This window comes from Cebus imitator, unplaced genomic scaffold, assembly GCF_001604975.1.
Source record: "Cebus imitator isolate Cc_AM_T3 unplaced genomic scaffold, Cebus_imitator-1.0 Scaffold274, whole genome shotgun sequence".
NCBI classification, from domain to species: Eukaryota; Metazoa; Chordata; class Mammalia; order Primates; family Cebidae; genus Cebus; species Cebus imitator.
Genome location: NW_016107589.1, coordinates 178,112 through 200,991, shown reverse-complemented (window position 1 = coordinate 200,991; position 22,880 = coordinate 178,112). Strand labels below are relative to the sequence as shown.

Genomic DNA, 22,880 nt, shown 5'->3' with positions numbered 1-22,880 from the left:
AGTAGAGACGGGGTTTCACCATGTTGACCAGGATGGTCTTGATCTCTTGACCTCGTGATCCACCCGCCTCGGCCTCCCAAAGTGCTGGGATTACAGGTGTGAGCCACCACGCCCGGCCTGCCAGACACATTTTAAGGATGATGTGGCCATTCTGTTGTAAGTGAATGTTGAACGTCTTTGGAGAAGGTACGTAATTCTTTGCACAAATGAGGCAATTTGCCAATTGTCAGCCCCCTTGGTTCTGATAGAACTATGCTTTTATTTTCTCCTCTTTGCTTCTCCATTTCTCTTTCTGTTGTAAAGATTGCTAGCCAAATGATTACATCTCTGCCCCTTTCTAAATTTATAGCAAACTTTTGCTCTGTAGCTAGGATTGCCATTTATAAGGTAATGAAGACCAAATAACTACAGTTTAACTTTTATTTAGTTCCATTAAGCATGATTCCTCCTGGAAAAACCTAGGGTTGCTGTAATTCATTAAGGTTGGCTAGCTCTAGTAGGTTTTGTAATAGATCTTGCAAAGGAGTGCTCTGTAAGTTAATTGGAAGAGTAGGAACTGCCAAGAGTTTAAAAGTTATTTGTTTAGTTACTCTGAACAATACCATTAATTTTAGAGAACCAGAAGATATGACTAAAATTAAGGCAGGAGCCTTGTCTTGGGAGACTTGTAAATATTTGCAAATCATGTTGCGTAAATTCAGCTGAATTAATACTGTCTGCCCTGGATAAAGCTCCTAGCCAGCAACTTAAGGGATATAAAGAAACATAAGCATAGTTATCATTTTTAAACTTAAAATATTACTCTGAAGACTATATGCTAAACCTGAGAAAATTAATTAAGTTTAATAAAACAATTCAGTGGCTGTTGAGTGATAACATAAATGAAAAGAACACCAGAATTTCAGGACTGGAAGGATTTGGAGTATATAATTCAACCTCTTTCATTTTATAGATGATAAAACCAAGGATCCAGAAAGGTAAAGTGACTTACCCAAAAGTCAGAGAATAAGTGACAGAACTGATTCCAGAAGCTGATGTTTCGAGTAGAACACCTTCTCTTTGGATTTTAAGCTACCTTTATTTTTTGAAATCTTCTGAGGATTGGGATCACTAAAAACATGCCTTGGCTCTGTAGCATCATTGCGTGATGTTCGGTGTCACTCTTGGCAGGACCCTGCCTTCATGAAGCGTACACTGTAGTAATGGCATAAATAAGTAAACAAAGACAGTACGAGCTAAAAGAAAATTAAGCAGGGTAATAAGAAATGGAATTAGTATGGTCCTTAGAGCACTTTTCTGTTGTGACAGCATTTGAACTGAAATCTGAACATTAGGAAAAAACCGGTCTTCTGGGGGAGGAGAGCTTTTCCAGGCAGAGGGAACACAGATGACGCAGTGTCTTTGAGGACTGACAAAGAGAAGGCCAGTGTGGCTAGAACAGAGCAAGAAGTAAGTGATCAAGTTAAGGAAAAAACAAAAACAAGCTCCTTGGCACTTTTGATTAAAGGTGCTGTACAGGGCAGTCTGCTTCCATTATGGTTTTTGAAAGTCTTGAAAATACACAGAGTTCTCAATTTTCAAGTGTCAGTGTATTTTAAGCTTCCTAATGTAAGTGAGCGGTTAGAGTCCTTTGCTTTAACTCCTTTAGAAGCGGGGTTAGGGAGGCCGAGTCTGGTGAATTTTTTTTTTATTTTTTATGCAGAGTCTTACTCTGTTGCCCAGACTGGAGTGCAGTGGCAAGATCATGGCTTTGTTGCAGCCTCCACCTCCGGGGCTGGAGCAATCCTCTGGCCTCAGCCTGCTGAATAGCTGGGACTATAGGTGCAGAAGTTAATCTTGTTAAAAAAAATTTTTTTTAATTGTTTTTTTTTTGTTTGTTTGTTTTGTTTTTTTGAGACATAGTTTTGTTCTTGTTGCCCAGGCTGGAGTGCAATGGCACGATCTCAGCTCACTGCAACCTCTGCCTCCCAGGTTCATGTGAGTCTCCTGCCTCAATCGCCCAAGTAGCTGGGATCATAGGCATGCACCACCACACCTGGCTAATTTTGTATTTGTAATAGGGACAGGGTTTTACCATGTTGGCCAGGCTGGTCTTGAATTCCTGACCTCAGGTGATCTGCCTGCCTTGGCGTCCCAAAGTGCTGGGATTTCAGGCATGAGCTACTGTGCCTGGCCTGTTTTTTTAAATTATTTGTAGAGATGAGGTCTTGCTATGTTGCCTAGGCTGGTCTCAAACTCTTGGGCTCAAGTGATTTTCCCATCATCACTTCCCAAAGAGCTAGGATTACAGGCAGGAGCCACCACAACTTCCTTTTTTTTCCCCTAATATTAAATTAAATAATTTATTTTTGCACAGTAAGACTTTTTGGAAGTTGTCACTAACATTAAAGTTGGGAGATTCCATGTAAAAATCTTCATCCCTGGCCTCTCTTGAAAAGTCAGATATCTGGAAACCCTGGGTTCATGTGATAAAGATTGCCTGGAGTTGTTGAACAGGTGGGTACAAGCTTTCTGATTTTGAAGTCCTGGCTCCTCCTAGTGGTCCCCATCCCCAGCCTGGAGAGACCAGGTGCCATTTGGAATTCGTTATTGCGCTGTTGTGCTTATTGTGCTGTTGTGCTACCTTTTTAAAGTTAAGAAGTAAGTGAAATTATTTGTACTACAAAGTATCAAAATTAGGAAAACAAAAGACAAGAAAAATGAAAGTATTTTTTTGAGAAAGTAAAATAGTATATGTTGTACTTGTTTAATAATTAAACACAAATGTGACCACATATGATCTTGAACTCCTGGGCTCAGGCTTGCAGCTAGTTTCACTTAAATTTCCTCTTGGCTCGCTCCCTTTGCAACCCTGGAAAGTTCTATGCTTTATTTGTGTTAATGCAGTATCTCTGGAATGCTAGCATACGTAGGATCCATAGGGCAAATAGTTCCTTCTGAAATGTCTTATCTGTGACATTTGATGACATTTGCTTGAGCTGTCGTCAGCCCTTTAGCAATCTAGAGCATTCCATTTCCTAAGGTTTACTGACTTGGGTTGATCAGTTGAGTAGACAAATAACCTTTAAAAACCAAAGTGTAGGCCTGACATTACATGAATGTAGAGAGCAAATTCACCCACCCTCAATAAAACAGATGACTGGGACACTGGCATTCTGTGTTACCACATTAGGCAAATGCAGATTACTTTTGGCACCCCTGTCTCTAGTGATTCTAGATTTGATGCTTGGATAATGACAATATAATGATGAAAATTCAGAAATTTAACATTGATACAATACTATTTAATTCAGTACCCATAGTCAAATTTTGTCAATGTCTCAATTTTTTTCCCCTTATCAATACAATTTCAGTCCATCATCACTGTTTAAGTCTCTTTGGCCTCCTTTAATCTGGAAATATTTCTTAATCTATTTTTGTTTCTTTTGGCTTTGACATTTTTCAAGACTACAGGCAGTTAATTTGTAGACTGTCTCACCCTTTGAATTTGATGTTTCTTCCAGACTATGTAAGATTATGTGGTTTTTAGGTGAAATAACACAGAAGTGATGATGTATCCTTCTCAGTGCATCTTGTCAGGAGGTATATGATGTCGGTTTGTGCGCTTATTAGGGGATGTTAATTTTGATCACTTAGTTAAGGTGGCATCCCAGGTTTCTAGACTGTAAAGTTAATATTTTCCCCATTTGTCATAAATAAATAATGTGTTGGGAGTTACTATGACACTAAGTCACACTTTACTGAGAAACTGAATGCTAATCTACTTTGCTAGCATTCTTTGATTCTTACCTGAAGCCGTTAATATTATGGTTCCTGAATGCCGATTTTTCTAAATACATGATTCTTTCTACATTTATTAGTTTGTTTCCTATTGTTTGGAAGAACTTTTCCTTTATTTATATTGGCATGCACTCATGTATTATTCAATGGATCATACTTTGTTTTATCTAATCTCCACAAAAGCTCTCTGAAGAAGGCAATGGTTGGTAGTCTTCTATGAGGGATCTAGTTCAAAGTTCCTTTTTTTTTTGAGATGGATTCTTTTTTTTTTTTTTTTTTGACAGAGTTTCGCTCTTGTTACCCAGGCTGGAGTGCAATGGCGCGATCTCGGCTCACCGCAACCTCCGCCTCCTGGGTTCAGGCAATTCTCCTGCCTCAGCCTCCTGAGTCGCTGGGATTACAGGCATGTGCCACCATGCCCAGCTAATTTTTTGTATTTTCAGTAGAGACGGGGTTTCACCATGTTGACCAGGATGGTCTCGATCTCTTGACCTCATGATCCACCCGTCTCGGCCTCCCAAAGTGCTGGGATTACAGGTGTGAGCCACCGCGCCCGGCCAGAGATGGATTCTTGCTCTGTTGCCCAGGCTGGAATGCAGTGGTGCGATCTCAGGTCATTGCAACCTGTCTCCCAGGTTCGAATGACTCTCCTGCCTCAGCCTCCCGAGGAGCTGCGATTACAGGTGCCCACCACCATGCCCGGCTAATTTTTGTATTTTTAGTAGAAATGGAGTTTCACTATGTTGGCCAGGGTGGTCTCGAATTCCTGACCTCAGGTGATCGATCTGTCTGCCTTGGCCTCCCAAAGTGCTGGGATTACAAGCATGAGCCACCATGCCCGGCCAGTTTTCATCCAATGGTTTTGACATTCATTGCTAATTCTTGCCTGGATCAGTTAGTATAATATGGGTTGCAAAATGGTCATTTTCTAATTCTATTCTAGATTTATGGTAAAGAAATTCCTTCCCCACACCCTTGCTTTTGAGGATCCCTGTGGTCTTAAGGATATTTATCCAATTATTTGGTTATAGACAGTTACAATCATTGTTTTCTTTGATATTTGCCCTAAATTTGGCCAGTGGGAGCCCTTGCTTCCTGTGTCTTTTGATGTGATCTGTTAGTCTTGTCCCCTTTCTACACAATACAATGCTTCAGACCTGGAGTCCTGGTTTCTATTAATGGGAAATGGTCCTTTTAAAAAATAAATTAAAAATAAATAAAAAAGAAATGGGGGTCTATGTTGCCCAGGCTGGTCTCAAACTCCTGGGCTCAAGTGATCCTCCTGCCAAAGTGCTGGTATTGTAGGCATGAACCAGCATGCAAATGATATTTAATAGAAACAAAGACTTGGGCACTGATAACACTTTTTTTGTTTTTTGTTTTTTTCTTTTTAGACAGAGTCTCAATCTGTCGTCCAGGCTGGAGTGTAGTGGTGTGATCTTGGCTTACTGCAACCTCCGCCTCCAGGTTCAAGTGATTCTCCTGCCTCAGCCTCCTGAGTAGCTGGGATTACAGGCATGTGCCACCACACTGGGCTAATTTTTGTATTTTTAGTAGATTCAGGGTTTGACTATGTTAGCCAGTCTAATTGTTTTTGTTTTTTAATTTGACAACATTGTTTTAAAGAGTAGCATTGTATCTCATTGTGTGGTTGTTACATAATTTATTGAGCCATGTGTTGGTTGAAATTTAGGTAATTTATAATTTTTAATGATTATATACAGTGGTATTGTGAACATCATTGTATTCACGTTTTTACATGTTCCTTAACTTTAGAATAAAATTCTAGCACGAGATTACCTGGGTCATAAGAATGCACTTTTTAAAGCTTTTAAATGTCTATGAGCAGTTTGTTGCCTAGAAAGTTTATTTAGTACTGTCTTTCTTTCCCCCCTTTAATAATTGAAGGCACTACTTTTAGAAGAATAGACTAACTTATTTTCATGATGTTTTCTCCTTATTCTTAAAGCTGCTGTCTAATGGAAGTTTCCCTTGACACTGATACAGTGATATTTGACTAAGTGTGACTTGAAATTTCTTCTGGCTATGAGTGATATTAGCTGTGGGTGCAGAGGGCAACCAACTTAAGCATTATGTTTTAATAGAATAAGACAAGACGTTCTCTAAGAATCCATCAAAAAAGGAAGTGAGGCATGCCTTTAGATACTATTATACCATAAATGCTCTGGAGTAGGAAGAATCATCTTCTGTATTAGTTTTTGAAGGAATTTCTTTGAAAGTAGCTTTCATTCACTTTAGCTTTTCGTCTTGCTCCTAAAGGTGGGGCAGATAAACTGAGTAGGAACTGAATTAGGAAGTTTTGGCGCTAGAGAAGCCCAGACGGAAATGTTCTGTGTGTTTAGGAATGCCCTCTTGTAGTACCGCTACTATTCGTAAACCTGAAATTGTTAAATATTAAGAGGTCGTAAGGTTTATTGGGTACTCATGTGCAGGCTAGTTAAAATTTTTTCATCTGTGGTGAATGTAGCTTTCCTGATGCAAAAGTCCCAAAGCAGAAGATTTGTTACATATTTCATGTTTGTGTTTGATGTTTGCCTGACGGACTTTTTGTTTTTTAGTTAAAATTTTTTCATCTGTAGTGAATGTAGCTTTCCTGATGGAAAAGTCCCAAAGCAGAAGATTTGTTACATATTTCATGTTTGTGTTTGATGTTTGCCTGACCGACTTTTTGTTTCTTTTTTAGAAATGACTGCTGTTCAGGCAGGCAACATAAACCTCAAGTGGGACCCCAAAAGTCTAGAGATCAGGACTCTGGCAGTTGAGAGACTGTTGGAGCCCCTTGTTACACAGGTAAGAATCTGAAAACACAAATATATTGTAATATGGTTCTATAGCATAGGCCTGGGTAACAACATCAAGATAAGGTTATTTAGTTCAAAACCTTAATTTCCATACTTGAGTCTAGGTGGCAGTTTTTAGATGATTTGAATATTGATGTATGGGTTTATTTAACCCTTGAGAATGCTGCTGCCGCCGATTTCTTCAGTCTTATTGCCAATAACTGGGGTCCATGGTATGTAGTGCAACTTTGCAAATGTTTGTCCTTTGCAGATACTTCACCTTATTAGAGGGGAAACCCCAAGAAAGGTGGGATGTGGATCCTTGATTGTTAAGGTCTTTCACTCTGCTTGACACACCTTTCATTGTGGGGGATTAATTAGCAGGTAATTCAACTTGAGGGTTTAGGTTTGGTATGTTCTATTACAAATGTCACAATGTTAGGATAATTTATTAACTGTTAACAACTAGCTGTGCACCTTTAGTATTTTGCCACAGTGTGTCTGTTTGTATGTGAGAGATTCAGAGAAAGAAAAAATGAGTCGTTTGGCAAATTTACACTATAACAAATTTTAATCATCTTTAACCTACAGATCATCTGGTTTTATGTTTATTAATGATGGTAATGTTCTAGGACATAAAGCATCGTCACTGTAGGCTTCTTTGGGCAATCATTCCTTTATTAAGGGCCTTTACTAATTAATTGCTGAGATTTGTGTGAATAAACTGTAAAAAGACTTCAGAAGCAGATTATCTTAAAACATTTTGCAAGGTTTGAAAACAGTGGCAGTGTGATCTCCAGATAAAGCTAAATTCATTGTTAACCTCTTTCTGGAACATCTTGGTGACGTATCGTAGAGACATCTAACTTGTCTCTAATCATTTTTTATTTTGTAAAATCTAAAAACCTAATGATCATATTTGAAAAATTAAAAATATATTTCTTATGTACATTGAGAAAGCTGAATTATTTTGAAAATTAAATATATTATCATTGCTGTATGTCTTAAATATGGGGAATTGTATGTTAATGCTCAGTGGAATCTCATAAATGTGATGTCTTGTTTCTTGATGAATAACTTAATTTTGCTATTTTTAAAGATATTAGTCTGTCATTTTCATTTTAACTGACTCTAGTTTAATGTTATAAAATGAAACTTTTAGGTTACAACCTTGGTAAACACCAATAGTAAGGGGCCCTCTAATAAGAAGAGAGGTCGTTCCAAGAAGGCCCATGTTTTGGCTGCATCTGTTGAACAAGCAACTGAGAATTTCTTGGACAAGGGGGATAAAATTGCGAAGGAGAGCCAGTTTCTCAAGGAGGAGCTTGTGGCTGCTGTAGAAGATGTTCGAAAACAAGGTAGGTCATTATTGCTTTTCATGTAAAGAGAGGCAGGACTTTCTAGAGGATCAATCTTTGAAGAAGATTTTTTACTTTGTGGTCAGTATTCTCATTCTCATGCTTGCCAATTGCTCAGTAACTTATTCAGTTATTGGAGACATTAAGTTGGACTGACTCATATTTTAATCATAAGAGATGCGTGCAGAGTGACATCTGGAGAATCTGAATCCACTTTTCTTGGATGTTTCAAGTAATAGTTAAGTCTTAGAAATGTTATAACACAATTTGATAGGAAACAAATGGGACAGAAGTTTACCTTTCATTCTGTGTGATACTTCTTTTTAGTTCATGCTGAAGAGACAGGTGTGATAAAATGGAAAAATATCTACCTAAGTTGAAAATACTCTAGAAATTATCTTATTATGTCAGATTAGTATTTATTTGTTTATTTTTTTGAGATAGAGTCTTGCTGCCACCCAGGCTAGAGTACAGGGTGCAATCTCGGGTCACTGCAGCCTCCACCTCCCGGGTTGAAACAATTCTCCTGCCTCAGCCTCCCAAGTAGCTGGGATTACAGGCATATGCCACAATGCCTGGCTAGCTTTTTTGTATTTTTAGTAGAGACACCATTGGCCAGGCTGGTCTTGAACTCCTGACCTTGGGATCCTCCTCCCTCGGCCTCCCAAAGTGTTGGGATTACAGGCGTGAGCCACTGTGCCTGGCCCAGAATAGTATGTTAAATCAGCTGTGCATATTTGCACTGGTTGGAGCTTGACATAAATAAACCTGGCCATAAAGGAATCATGTTTTGGGAAACTCAGAATTGTTAAAAACTAAAATGGCAATCCACAGTTTACCAATAATGAATACTAGGGAAATTGTCCTTATTATGTTACAAGTGTGAAAGGAAGACTTTAAATATGGAAGATAAACTTCTTGAAACCTGGGAGTTTTTAGCTTTTATTTTTAATAGAGATGGGGTTTCACCAGGTTGCCCAAGCTGGTCTCGAACTCCCAAACTCAAACAATTCGCCTGCCTCGCCCTCCCAAAGTGTTGGAATTGCAGGCATGAGCCCCAGTGCCCGGCCTTGAAACCTGTAGTTTTGTGTTAGGTTTCTGTTCCAGGTGGAGAATTTCAACAAAGATGTAGGTTTTTTAGGTTATTGGATAACAGCTAGGGTAAATTGAGCCCTGCTGTGTACAGGTGCTTTACTAGCCTTTGGGAGAACTTTATAGATTTCTGGTGCCTGATAGTAGATAGCATAGTCCGGAGTCTTATGTCAAATTCATCCCTGTGACAGCACCCAAAAATGGGCAGTGCCTTGATGGAGATGACATCTTCAATTGTTTTCTGAATTTGTGAACAAATAACCTTCAGTGGTAAATATTTTTTCAGTTTTCAGGCTGAAAATAAATATTTCTAAAATTGCAAATGATGAAATTATTATAATTCCATAGTGCTAATTAGGCAGGCATATTAGTTTCCTAGGGCTTCTATAATATTATTATAAGCTTGGTGACTTAGAATAACAAAAATTTATTCTCTTATCATTCTGAAGATCAGAAATTGAAATCAAGATGTTGGCAGACTTGATTCCTTGTTGGGACTTAGAAGGAATCTGTGCATGCCTCTTTCCTATATTCTGGTAGTTGCCAGCAATCCTTAGCATTCCTTGGCTTGTAGACACATGACTCTGGTCTCTGCCTTCTGTGTGTGTCCAAATTTCTCTCTGCTTATAAGGTCATCAAGCATTGAATTAGAGCCCACCTTAATCCAGTATAACCTCATCGTGACTTGATATAATCTACAAAGACCCTGTTTCCAAATAAAGTCACATTCACAGGTTCCAGGTGGACATGAATTTTTGGGTGATGCCCAAAATCAAGCCTGCCAGCACCTTGATTTCAGATTTCTGATCTTGTACTTCAGCCCATTATGTGGGTTTTGAATTAATTTATTTTAAAGTAGTCTAATGGTTTAATTCAGGACAGTTTTTGAGCTTCCTATTGAGGAAATTAGGCTGCCTCTTACTTAATTGTATTCTGTGGTACATTCTCCTCCCCAGCCCGGCTTCTCTCCAATAACAGAATTCACAGTTATATTAACAGATGAGTTTGGGCAAGTGTTTGCTGGGTCTAGTGATTGATATTTCTTTTCTTTTTTTTTCTCAATTGGAGTTTTGGTCTGTCACCCAGGCTGGAATGCAGTAGTGCGATCTCAGCTTACTGCAACCTCCACCACCTGAGCTCAGGCAGTTCTCCTGCCTCAGCCTCCTGAGTAGCTGGGATTACAGGCATATGTCACTATACCTGGCTAATTTTTGTATTTTTAATAGAGACAGGGCTTGCCTTGTTGGCCAGGCTAGTCTCTAACTCTGACCTTAAGAGATCTGCCCTATTTGGCCTCCCAGAGTGCCGGGATTACAGGTGTGAGCCACCATGCCTGGCCACATTTATTTTCAAAATGCATTTAATTGTTGTAGGTAGTTTTAAATTTCACTCTGTGTGTTTCTTATTTCAGAAGTTTCTCCGATGCAAATCTGTAGCAATCATGGTATAATACACATTCCTGCTCCTAAAAACCCTCACAATTTTGAATGCATATCTGAATTTCTCTTTTCTTATTATTTGTATTTATATATGATAATCTTTTATGTGGTTCTGAATCATAAGGACTTGTCTGTCCTAGTCCAATTTTGCAATTATTTATTATCATGATCTATCCACCATAATTTGCCTTCTCTTTGGAAAAAAAGAGTCAAAAGCAAAATATAACTGCCTTCTGTCATCATTATTGCATCAGATATGAAAAGCTGAAATACCTTACTTTTTTCCTCTTGACTGACTTTTTTCTTCGGAGAATCTTTTTTTTGAGACAGAGTTTCGCTCTGTTACCCAAGCTGGAGTGCAATGGCGTGATCTCGGCTCACCGCAACCTCCGTCTCCTGGGTTCACGCAGTTCTCCTGCCTCAGCCTCCCAAGTAGCTGGGACTACAGGCATGTGCCACCATGCCCAGCTAATTTTTGTATTATTATTTTTTTTTAGTAGAGACGGGGTTTCACCATGTTGACAAGGATGGTCTCGATCTCTTGACCACCATCTCAATCTCGTGATCCACCTGCCTCGGCCTCTCAAAGTGCTGGGATTGTAGGCGTGAGCCACTGCGCCCGGCCCTTCTTTGGAGAATCTTAACAAATGGTGATCAAATCTTTTCTATCATAAATAGAACAAAATATCTGTCACGAAAATAATGAAGCACAGATTCCTTAATCAACTGAGACTTGTTGGCTGTGTTGTTGAAGCCGGTTACTCATCATTTGAAATCCTGTAGTGGTGTTAGTAGGTCTGCAGATTCTTTTGATACCCCTTCCTTAAAAAAATAAAGCCTAACCCTTGAACATGGGTTGAACTTAGTGATTCCCACAATGGATAGAATATAGTAGAAGTGGTACTATTTACGTTCGGAGCAAAGTTATAAAAATGATGTCTTATCCACTTCACTTTTTCTCATGGATTATTTTCTCTTGGGGAAGGTGTCTGCTATGTCATGAGTGCACTTAGGAGGTCCTATGGAGAACTGTCAAGCATGTGAGTGAACCACTTAGGAAGCAGGTTCTCCATCTTAAGTCAAGTTTCAGGCAACATCAGTCCTGACCAACCCCAAATCCCTGACCCATACAAAACTCTGGGAGTTAATAATTGTTTTAAGCTGCCACCTCTTAGAATAATTTGTTAAGCAGCAAAAGAAAATTTATACAAACACTTTGCCCTGCCCTGCCTTCAGTGGTTCTGAGCATTTACATAAACCCTAACTTAACTGTTCTGAATTTTGCTAATATATTAAAAAATGCCATCTACAGAAACACTTAATTTTTAAAGGATTTTTAAGATGTCTTTGTTCTGAATCAGTATTGACATTGTTTAGGATGGGGGTTGGCAAACTTTTTGTAGAGGGCCAGGTAATAAGTGTGTTTGATCTTTCTGATCATAAAGTCTCTGCTGAAACTGTTAATATTTAACTGTTGTTGTATTATGAAGTAGCTAGAGACAAGATACAAAGAAATGTGCATGGGGCATGGCTGTGTTCTAATAAAACTTAGAAAAATTATGGGCTGTAGTTTCCTAACCCTGATCTAGGGTTTTCCCAGGCTGTTAAAGATACAAGCTTACTGTCTTCAAAAAAGTACTTATTTATGTGTTTGTTTATTATACTTTGAGCCAAAAATTAGACCTTCTGTATCTTTGGGTTTGTACATCTCCAGTGCTTCCTGTGCAATCCTAATAACCAGAAATTTGAATGTACACAGTTTTTGATGTGTAACTTTCTTTTTGTGTTAGTCCCTGATTACATGAGTAATAAATACACACATTCATGAGTATACTAAAATTTCACCATAATGCTATAAGAGAGGTTAAAAAAATTCACACACATAAGAACTTAGAATCTTTTGACTTCAAGGCTAATGAAAGGGTCAGGTGAGACACATGTGGTGAATGAGAGCCAGTCACTAATTGCATGGCCTCCAAATCCCTGTGATTTAGGAGTTTCATTGTACGACTGCTCTGCTTAGTTTTTCTCTTTGTACCTAAGATGATACCTGGTCCATGATAGGCACATAAATGTTTGAGTAAGACAATGGATTATTCTCCAAGAAGTACAGTGAGAGAAAAGATTCTTTTCTCAAAATTTAAAGTGTGTTTTCCTGTCCAGTGCCAATTGTAAATGTGTGGGTTGGGGTGGAGAATCTTACAGTTTTTTTTTTTTTTTAATTGAGATATATTGCCAGGGGCGGTGGCTCACGCCTGTAATCCTAGCACTTTGGGAGGCCGAGGTGGGCGGATCACCTGAGGTCAGGAGTTCAAGAACAGCCTAGCCATCATGGTGAAACCCCATTTAAAAGAAAAGAAAATTGAGATATAATTCCACATACCATAAAAATCACCTCTTTAAAGTACATAATGCAGTGTTGTTGTTTTTTTTTTTGAGACGGAGTCTCGCTCTGTTGCCTAGGCTGGTTTGCAGTGGCGCGATCTCGGCATACTCCAGCCTCTACCTCCCAGGTTCCAGCAGTTCTCCTGCCTTAGCCTCCGGAGTAGCTGGGACTATAGGCGTCTGCCACCATGCCCAGCTAATTTTTGTATTTTTTAGTAGAGATGGGTTTCACTATATTGGCCAGGCTGGTCTCGAACGCCTGACCTCGTGATCCACCTGCCTTGGCCTCCCAAAGTACTGGGATTACGGGCATGAGCCACCGTGCCCAGCCCATAATGCAGTGTTTCTTAGTGTATTCAGAGTTGTACAGCTATCACCATGATCTAATCCCAGAACATTTTCATCATCCCCTAAAAAAAACCTCATACCCATTAACAGACACTCCCCCTACATGTACATTTTAACATTAAGTAGATAAAGAGTAGCAGCTGCCTTGTACGTAAATATATTTTATGAATCTTTGAATAGGGCTCTGACCAGGAAAAGAAGTCTCTTAAGCTGGATAGGGGACTTTCAGGGGACAGAACTGAGAAGACCTAAATGAAGCTTTTTTGAAAATGGAGAGACATGAACAGAGGCCCATTAATGTTAAATTTGAAGTGGAGTGATGAGGAACAGCTTCTTACTAGAACAGTGTTTTATAATCCGTTAGCCACAATTTATACTTGGATCTGAAAATTTTATAATTAAAAATATTACATATATTTTTAATATATATATAAAATTATATATATATTATAATCTGTATACATACATATGTGTATGTATTATATATATATTTTCTCCCTATATAGATTATTCAAGCTGTACCAAGGGAGATAGCATCTATGTCCTTAGCCTCACTACACAATTATTATATTATATATATATATAATATATATAACATATATTTATAAATTTATAATTATATATCATTTATATATTTATAATATATATAATTTATATATTATATATATATAATCTATATACACACACATACATAGTTCATTGTGGATCTTGGCAAGGCAATTTTCAGAAAAATAATGTATTTCATCCCTGACAAAAGGATATTGAGCACAAGCTGTCAGGCTCTTGAGGCATGATTTTCTCCCTGGCAGCTGACTAAAGTCAGATTAAAGGAGGTGAAAATTGGTCTCCTGTCCAGTGCAGATGTTGACAGCTTCAGACTGATGTACCAAGATCTGCTGTAGGCAGCCTGGAAGATAGACGTTAAAAGACAGATGTGATTAGGACAAAGCAACTATCAGTGACTGTTTTAAGTAGAGTTTGAGAGGTAGACAGGAGGCAGAATGGAATCTGGGTTTGCTGGGTTCATGATGTGAAGACTTAAAACATAGCTTTGAAGAGCATTGCGTGGGTGTGTGTGAGAGAGATTGCATTTTAATTTGTCTAATCTCGTAGTGTGGTTTTAATCGGGTTGAGATCATGAGCTTGATCTCACATATGGGCTCTTTAATTTTTCACAGGATAAAGATGACAAACAAGTGTTCCTAGTTTGGAACGTTGAGTATGAGTTTCAAAAAGTGTTAATGATGCTCTGGGAGAGTGGTCTCTGGGAAACATTGAGCATTTTGAAAAAGATTAAAGTTAAATTAATTAGATTTTCAGATTAGTAAAATAACTATTAAAAACTAGCTGATTTTTTTCTCATAGTCTTCCTTTGAGTTCTGGCTTCTTATTTGTTATCTTGCCTTTACCCCTTGTTGTCTTGGTAGAGTTTTCTTTTTTTTTTTAATTTATTTTTTGTTTTATTTTTTTATTGCATTTTAGGTTTTGGGGTACATGTGAAGAACGTGCAAGATTGTTGCATAGGTACACACGTGGCAGTGTGATTTGCCTTGGTAGAATTTTCATCCTGTTTTCTCTTCTTTCTTTTTTTGTTGTCTCTTTCTATGTGATCCCATTGCCGGCTTGGTCTGTTGTTAGTAGTGCTCCCACTCCAATTCCTACCTTTCAGATGTTCCCGAGGACTGTCATTAATTTAAAAATTCTTATTGACCCCATTCCTTCAGTTTCACCATTTATGCATTTTCTCTTGCTCTTCATTTAACTGGAGCAGGAAAAGCAAAATAAAAATTCTGAAAAATCATTAGCTGGTTGTCATCTGGGAATTTTATGTCTTAAAGTTGTCTGTCTGACTTAAACTATAAGTCGTTAGGGCAGAGGCTATATTTTCTTTGACTTGGGATGTGTCAGGGATGCTGTCTGCTTCTGGATCACTTGTGTGAGCATATGCTGCTTTGCAGAGACTTGTGTTCTGCTGCAGCTAGCTTCGAAGTGAGGAAGAGTGAAGTTACTAAATTCTAATGTCATTTTGAGGTGGTTCTTTTTTTCCCTTTTATTAAAAAGTCTGTCTTGTTAAGCTCACAAAAATAAATAACACTAACCAGGATAATAATACTTATGAGTTACAGTGGGTAATATTACTGCCTTAATATATTTGTACAGTGTAGCTGAGGAAGTTATTTTTGATATTAAAATTTTGGCTTTGGCATGACTTCAACCATGATATTGCAGTAACATGATTTCTACTAGTTAATTTCTTAAGAAAGTGATTCCAAGTTGAAATGCATGTTATGCATTTATTTGAATGTGTAATCAGGAAGTAAGTGCCTCTCTTTGGAGTGTTTCTGAATAGCAGCAGGGCACACTTGAATTAGTAAGGAAAATGAGAACATGAATATGTGTGTTATTTTATTTTAACTTCTTTTTTTTTTTAATCCATTCTGTCTGTCAACTGGAAAAGGAAATTTCAAAGCTTCTTTCCTTACCCTCAGAGGATAGGGAAGTGGGGTAAGTTGAGAGGTTTTCTAGGCTTCCTCTAATTCAGATGGGCTTACATAAATAACTTAATATTAAATGTTTATTTCCTGGGTTAACTTTTTTTTTGAGATGGAGTTTCACTCTGTTGGCCAGGCAAGAGTGCAGTGGCATAATCTTGGCTCGATGCAACCTCTGCCTCCTGGGGTCAAGCGATTCTCCTGCCTCAACCTCCTGAGTATCTGGGATTATAGGCACGCACCACACCCGGCTATTTTTGTATTTTTAGTAGAGTCAGTGTTTCGACATTTTGGCCAGGCTGGTCTCAAACTCCTGATCTCAGGTGATCCACCTGCCTTGGCCTCCCAAAATGCTGGGATTACAGGCGTGAGCCACCTCACCTGGCCTATTTCCTGGGTTGACTTTCAAAAGATACAGGGTTGTGTGGATTAAAAAACAAACAAACAAACAAAAGCAAACTGTATCCCAGAAAGTTCTCTTAAGGCATCTGTCAGGGTTTCTTCGAGTTATTATCAGTTTATCCGTACTTACAGGGGTATCACCTAGGGGTCTGTTTTTGTCAAATACCCCTCCTTGATAAATGAAAGGCTTAAGATTGAAAAGATTGAAGTGTTTTATTCAGGTTCATCTTCATGTCATAGGGCATGTGGATTATGCCAAATATGTACTACCATTTGGTTCCTTCTTGTAAGGGCTATGTTATGAAGTCTATTATACTTTGCAACTACATTGCTAGTTTGTCTTCATTGACAAGTATGGAAAATGTCTTATTACCAGATCATAAAAAATGAATTAAAATTTGGCTGAGAGAGGAAGGTGGGACATGGGGATGGGATGGGTTAGGAAACATATATTAACTTTGTATTATCTTGAAGTTAGGAGATGATTTTGTGAAGTCTTGATCCTATTATTTTTATTATTTTGTAAAATGAAAGCTGGTGGAATAACAGATGAAAATAGTTATCAGGCCTGGTGTGGTAGCCCACGCCTGTAATCCCAGCACTTGGGGAGGCTGAGGCAGGTGGATCCCCTGAGGTCAGGAGTTCAAGACCAGCCTGACCAACATGGTGAAACCCCGTGTCTACTGAAAATATAAAATGTATTAGCTGGGTGTGGTGGCATGTGCCTATAGTCCCAGCTACTCAAGAGCCTGAGGCAGAAGAATCACTTAAACCTGGGAGGTGGAGGTTGCAGTGAGCCAAGATTGTGCCACTGCACTTCACCCTGCGTGAAGAAGCGACACTCTGTCTCAAAAAAAAAAAAAAAAAAAAGCTACTGTTTTTTTGATGAGATCTATTAATCTGATATATTTAAGAGAATTTGGGGCTGGGCACAGTGGCTCACGCCTGTAATCCCAGCACTTTGGGAGGGTGAGGCAGGTGGATCACCAGGTCAGGAGATCGAGACCACCCTGGCCAGCATGGTGAAACCACCCCCACCTTTTTTTTTAATAAAGAGAATTTGATAAAAAGGTTTATCAGTAGAGCTAAAGCACCAAAAAGTAACTTTCAAGAGTTAGAAATCTCTTGGTAGGGAAGTTTTGGGTATTCATTCAAATCCAGGGCCGGATATTTTTTTACTCTGTAAAATGCTGTGTAAAAGATGCCAAGTTGTTAAGTACATGGCAGTTTTATTGTAGGCTTGCCTGTGATGTTGGTTACTTGCTCTTTTGCTCCTTTTTTTTTCTTCCTCTGGTACTACTCTTTGGGTAGAATTAAAAACAGTTTTAAAATGAGTGTTAATTTTCTGCAGTGAACTTGTGTTTTGATAGTAAGAGCAAAAATAAAAATATAATTTTGTAACCCAGAGATGAAACTAATGGTTAACATTTTTGTCCTAAACTCTTCCAGTTTGTCTTCTATGAATATGCTCACGTGGGTAGAGATATGTTGGGTTTGATTTGCTTTTTTTCACTTAATGTATCCTGAACATCTTTCAGTAAGATTAAGTATTCTTCTACAACATAATTTTTAATGGCTGAGCACTGTCCTCTAGAGAGTAATATGATTCAAGAACATTATTTTATACCAGCAAACTAAAGACTTCTCTCTAATATTGTTATGTCAAGAGTTTTATTCACTTTTCACATTTTCAAAGGAGTATGGTATTTAAAAATAGTTATAATCATAGTTTTTTACTTTGAAGACAAGACTCCTATTGTTAAGAAGTATACATCTGAGAAGAAATAAAAGGTTTTAGACAGTTAAAATCGTTTTGAGATAAAGAGAGCAAAGTTATTTGAGCAGGGTTATCTGGGAAATCTGTAGGAGAAGGGGGAGTTGGAATTCCAAATATGCTCAAGAAACTGATCCTGAATCGAGTAGTTTGAACATGTTTAAGATAGTTGATGGCGTTTAACTCCTACTGGAAGCTTTTGTCATTTTACACAGGGCTGTTTTTGCTGGTTTGCAAAAGCATATTCAGGTGGGTATCTTAAGATATCTTTTCTCTTCTGGATTTGGCAGTTTATAACAAACAATATGCACTTGTAAAATGTTCTGTTTAAGAAATGCCTACCTAAGATCCGTGTAATCATTGAATCATCTTTCCTCCAGCAACTCAACAAAAAATTTTAAAAATGAGATTGGGGCTATAAGTACCCATTTATTTTACCACTTGGCTTACTCATATTTTGGATAAACCCCTCTAGTTAGCTGACTTTATGAGCTTTTACAAAAATATTTTGTAGTGTGCAGCAGTTTTACTTTTTCATTTTTGCATGAACTAACAGCCATGGAATTTTTATACCTCAGAAAAAAGAAAATTTGAAGTCTGAGTTTTATTATCACACACACAAACTAAAGATATTAAAATTTTTTTCTTAAAAAAGTATATTCCTTATAGAAAGTAAAAATAAACAACAAACAATCACCCATTGGGCTGTACTACCTTATGATTAAGCTCTGTTGATATTTTGGTATATGTTGATTGTAGTCTTTACCATCTCATCCGTTCCCTAGGATATAAATACATTGTGATCTCCATTCTCACTTGCAGTACAGATTGTTATTTAAAGTAGAAATGAAAATCATTTCCATTAATAAAGATACCTGGGGGGGGTGTGGATTGTATAATTTATAGAAGATAAGCTGTGTTTCTCTACTGGGCTGGCAAAAATTCTTTCTTCTGGACCTTAAGCTATTTAATAGTATCCTTAGTATTATTTTGGGGAAGAAGATATAACTTTGCCCTATTTATTGAGATTCCTTGGAGAGTTTTCAAGGCAGTAGAGATGTTTCCATAGTGGATTTCTGAGGACCTGGGACCCTCAGCCATTACATCGTGGTTGGGAGCCTTTCTTGTTGTAGTATACTATAGAATTTTGGGATGCAACACTGTAAATGGGGTAGGTGAGGAAGATGACCAGTTCCTGAGAACTGGAAGGAATCCCAGCTTGGCTTGGAAAGTTCTTTTTTTTTTTTTTTTTTTTTAAAAAAAAAAAAAGATGGGGTTTCACCATGATGGCCAGGCTGGTCTTGAACTCCTGACCTCCGGTGATCCACTCACCTCAGCCCCCCAAAGTGCTAGGATTACAGGCGTGAGCCACCACGCCCGGCTCAGAATGTTCTTTAAAACAAAACTACTTTAAAAAAAAAAAAAAAAAAAAAAAAAAAACAGTTGGTAAAACTAAGGCCCAGCAAGCATTGGTTATAGCTTATTAGCACAAAAGGAACAATTGTTACTACTTTGTGCACTGTAGACAGAGGAGTGAAGGAAGCTCCCCTCATCCTTTACTGCTTCAACATTTAAAATTAAAAGTTAACATTTCCTCTATTGTTTAGGAAACTTGCTATCATGACTTTATTTCTAAAAAGGTAAGAAACAGCTGGTGTATGGATAATGACCATGTTCTAAATAGGCTTAAAGATTGGAAAAAGTAGACGGAAAAGTAGGACGCGGCATAGAAGTATTTGTTGAGCTTTGCATATATTATCTCATTTAATTTTCAAAACAACCCAGTGAGGTACGAGAGGTAGAGTACTCATTTTACAGAAAAGAAAACAGCTAGAGATAAAGCAACCAAAGTAATACAGCAGCCAAATAGTGAAGCTGGGATTTGGATCCAGTTCCAATACCTTGTTTGATCTATACCAACTAATGTTCTGGGAGAAAAGTAGTATATATTCATTAACATTACTTCATAGCATTCTCTGTTTTAAAGGAGCAATGTAATAGGCTCAGGTTAAAACAAACAAGACTTTTATTCTTTTTATCCATCCCCAAATATTTTTCAAGTCTATCCTTTCCCTGTAACTTTATAAAGTTTGATTGCTTTCAGGGGAATTTACTTATGATATTTGGTGCTTCAGAAAGTTCTTGATCTTGTCTTAATAAAGAACTGTGGCGTTTTTGTTTGTTGGTTTACTTCCTTTATAATTGCCCATTGTCTTTGTTTTAAATTCCAGAGGAACCTATTTTATTCCCAGCTCAGTTAGGAGAGAACACCAGGGGATGCCAGATTTTATTTCATGGCAGATGGTATAGTAGTATTGAGTTCTCTTAAGTATTATCTCTTCTGTATCTTTTTTTATTTTTGAGACAGAGTTTTGCTCTTGTTGCCCAGGCTGGAGTGGAATGGTGCAGTCTCAGCTCACTGCTACCGCTGCCTCTCGGGTTCAAGCAATTCTCCTGCCTTAGCCTCCCAAGTAGCTGGGATTAGAGCTGTGTACCACCACGTCTGGCTAATTTTTATTTTTATTTTTAGTAGAAACGGGGTTTCACCATGTTAGCCAGGCTGGTCTTGAACCCCTGATGTCAGGTGATCCGCCTGCCTCGGCCTCCGAACGTGCTGGGATTACAGGTGTGAGCCACTGTGCCTGGTCTCCTTTGTATCTTAGTTAATGCTAGATGTAGTGTAGTTGACTGGTAACAGCTGGGACAAAGCCAGAGTACTCAGTTACATTCTCAGGTTTTACAACCATGGGACCTTGGACATAGTTTCTGCCTGCCTCAGATTCCCCAGTTTGTCCTTTTGTGTGCAGAGAGCACTTTCCATATCTTAGAAGTTTATAAACTAATTGGCAGATGTCTTTTTAAATTTGTTTTTTATTTTCAAATTTTTAAATTTTTTTTGAGATTGAGTCTCACTCTATGTCACCCAGGCTGGAGTACAATGGTGTGAACTTGGCTCCCTGCAACCTTCGCCTCCCAGGTTCAAGCGATTTTTCTGCCTCAGCCTCCTGAGTGGCTGGGATTACAGGCATGTGCTACCATGCCTGGCTAATTTTGTATTTTTAGTAGAGATGAGATTACAAGCGTGAGCCACCGTGCCCAGCTTTCTGCTGCAGTTTTTAATGGCATTTGGGAACTCTTTTCTTGGTCAGCAGAAGCTGCTTCCCCTGTTACCTTGACATTTTTAAAGCCACCTCTCTCTTAAATTATCAAACCGTCCCTTGCTGGCATTAAATTCTCCAGCTCTAGATCTTTCACCTTCCTTTTGCTTTAAATTGTCATATAATTACTTTGCTTTTTCTCAAATCTTACTAGTCTATAGGTATGCCTTTCTTTTAGCAGCTCTGCATCCACATAAAAACTGCGTTTTCAATACAAGATGAAGTATTTTCGTAAAAAGTGCAGGGTTCTCATGCCTGCTGGTATAGCAGGTATAGCTTCATGAGTTTTTTTTTTTTTTTTTTTTTTTTACAGTGGTCTGCTGAATTCATTTATCTTGAAATGGTGGGCAACCACAGCTACAGACTTCAATTCACAGTACATATCAGGCACTTCAGCTTTTTCTTATAGTGTCATGGCTTTTCTTTACTTCTTAGTAGTACTTCCAGCATCACTAGTGGCACTTTGTATGAGCTCCATGGTGTTATTCAGCATTTTGAGTTTTGGGCTAAGCGTGATGAAAATGTGCGAGAACTGCCGATGATCACTTTTTACTGCCGTATGCAATTTACTGGATGTGAACTGCTCAGGTGGAGATGATTAGCATCACATGCACACGCATCATATGGCATTTTAAGTGGATATTCACAACACCTGAGCTTACTCCAATAGCAATAGGAGATGGCTACAAAATTATTGTAGTAGTACAGTGTGTACTACATTTAATTTTGTGTAGTTAGGATTTAAACAGCATCTTTACATTTGTTTATATTTCTCTTGACTGCGAATGTCACCATGTACGGTCTGTGTTTGTGTGCATAAGCTTTGATAAATTTTAACTTTCTGTAATAGATTTGTGTATATTTATGGTGGTAAATGATAAAATAGACTGGTATCTAAAGATATTTTATGCATTCATGATATACCTAACTTTTCTTAATTTTTTGGTATTTCTGGATTACATGTTTTTCAAATTGTTTCAAATCTCCAAACAATTTTCAATATGCTTATTGAAAAAAATTTGTGTATAAGTAAACCTACACAATTCAAATCCAAACTTGTTGGGTTGTGTTGTTCAAGGGTGACTATACAAACTTCGCTGCCAGCTTTTAAGTATACAGATTGCTGCATAAATAACAGATGTGCATCATGACAAATCATGTCACTTCTTTCAGAGTCTGTTAGTGATAGTTCCCTACAAATCTGTTCAGTTTATGCAAAGTGTGTAATTGTGTTGCTTCCTTTTCTCCTTGTAATAAACCCACATGAACTACTTCACAGAATTGAATAATTAAAAGAGGGAATTAGCCAACAAAGATGAATGTGCAGCAAAGAAATGAAAAGTAATAATCCTGGAATTGAAATTTGATTAGGATATAAAGGGAAGAAATAGCTGATTATGGAAATGTTGACCCTGCTGCTATTTAAAACTCTAGCTATGCAGCTAGAAGAACTTAGTGAAGGCAAAGTTCTTGATTTAAATGAGGAACATGGTTGTGATGTCCAGAAGAATGTGTGACATCATTAAAAATGACACGTTAAAGGAACTCTTGAAGATATTCATGACAAATAAGTGTAGATGTTGGATAAAATGTTGAAAATGGATCCAGACTTAGAAAGGAGTATGATGATTCACCAAGGAATAAAAAAAATGCTCACTCTGTGCCCTAATGTAAGTGACAAAAAGAAGGCAGAGAAGCATTGTTCAAACTACTTTTGAAAATTTTTTTAAACAAGGAAATAAAATACTTTAAGTCTCAGTGTTTATAATGTTTTAATTTAGTACATTCAATAAATACTGGTTGACTGTATTTATCATATCCCTATACATTTATAATAGATAATAAAGGATT

The 22,880-nt window shown here is 37.8% G+C and overlaps 1 protein-coding gene across 1 annotated transcript in view; it reads left to right on the top strand.

Annotated features, from left to right (window-relative positions):
• CTNNA1 (catenin alpha 1) overlaps positions 1-22,880 on the top strand; it is a 175,551-nt gene that overhangs the window by 21,420 nt on the left and 131,251 nt on the right. Inside the window, exons 2-3 of the mRNA XM_017500916.2 lie at positions 6,485-6,591; positions 7,744-7,939. Coding sequence (XP_017356405.1) covers positions 6,487-6,591; positions 7,744-7,939 — 301 coding nt within the window. The 5' untranslated portion in view covers positions 6,485-6,486. The remainder of the gene's footprint in view (positions 1-6,484; positions 6,592-7,743; positions 7,940-22,880) is intronic.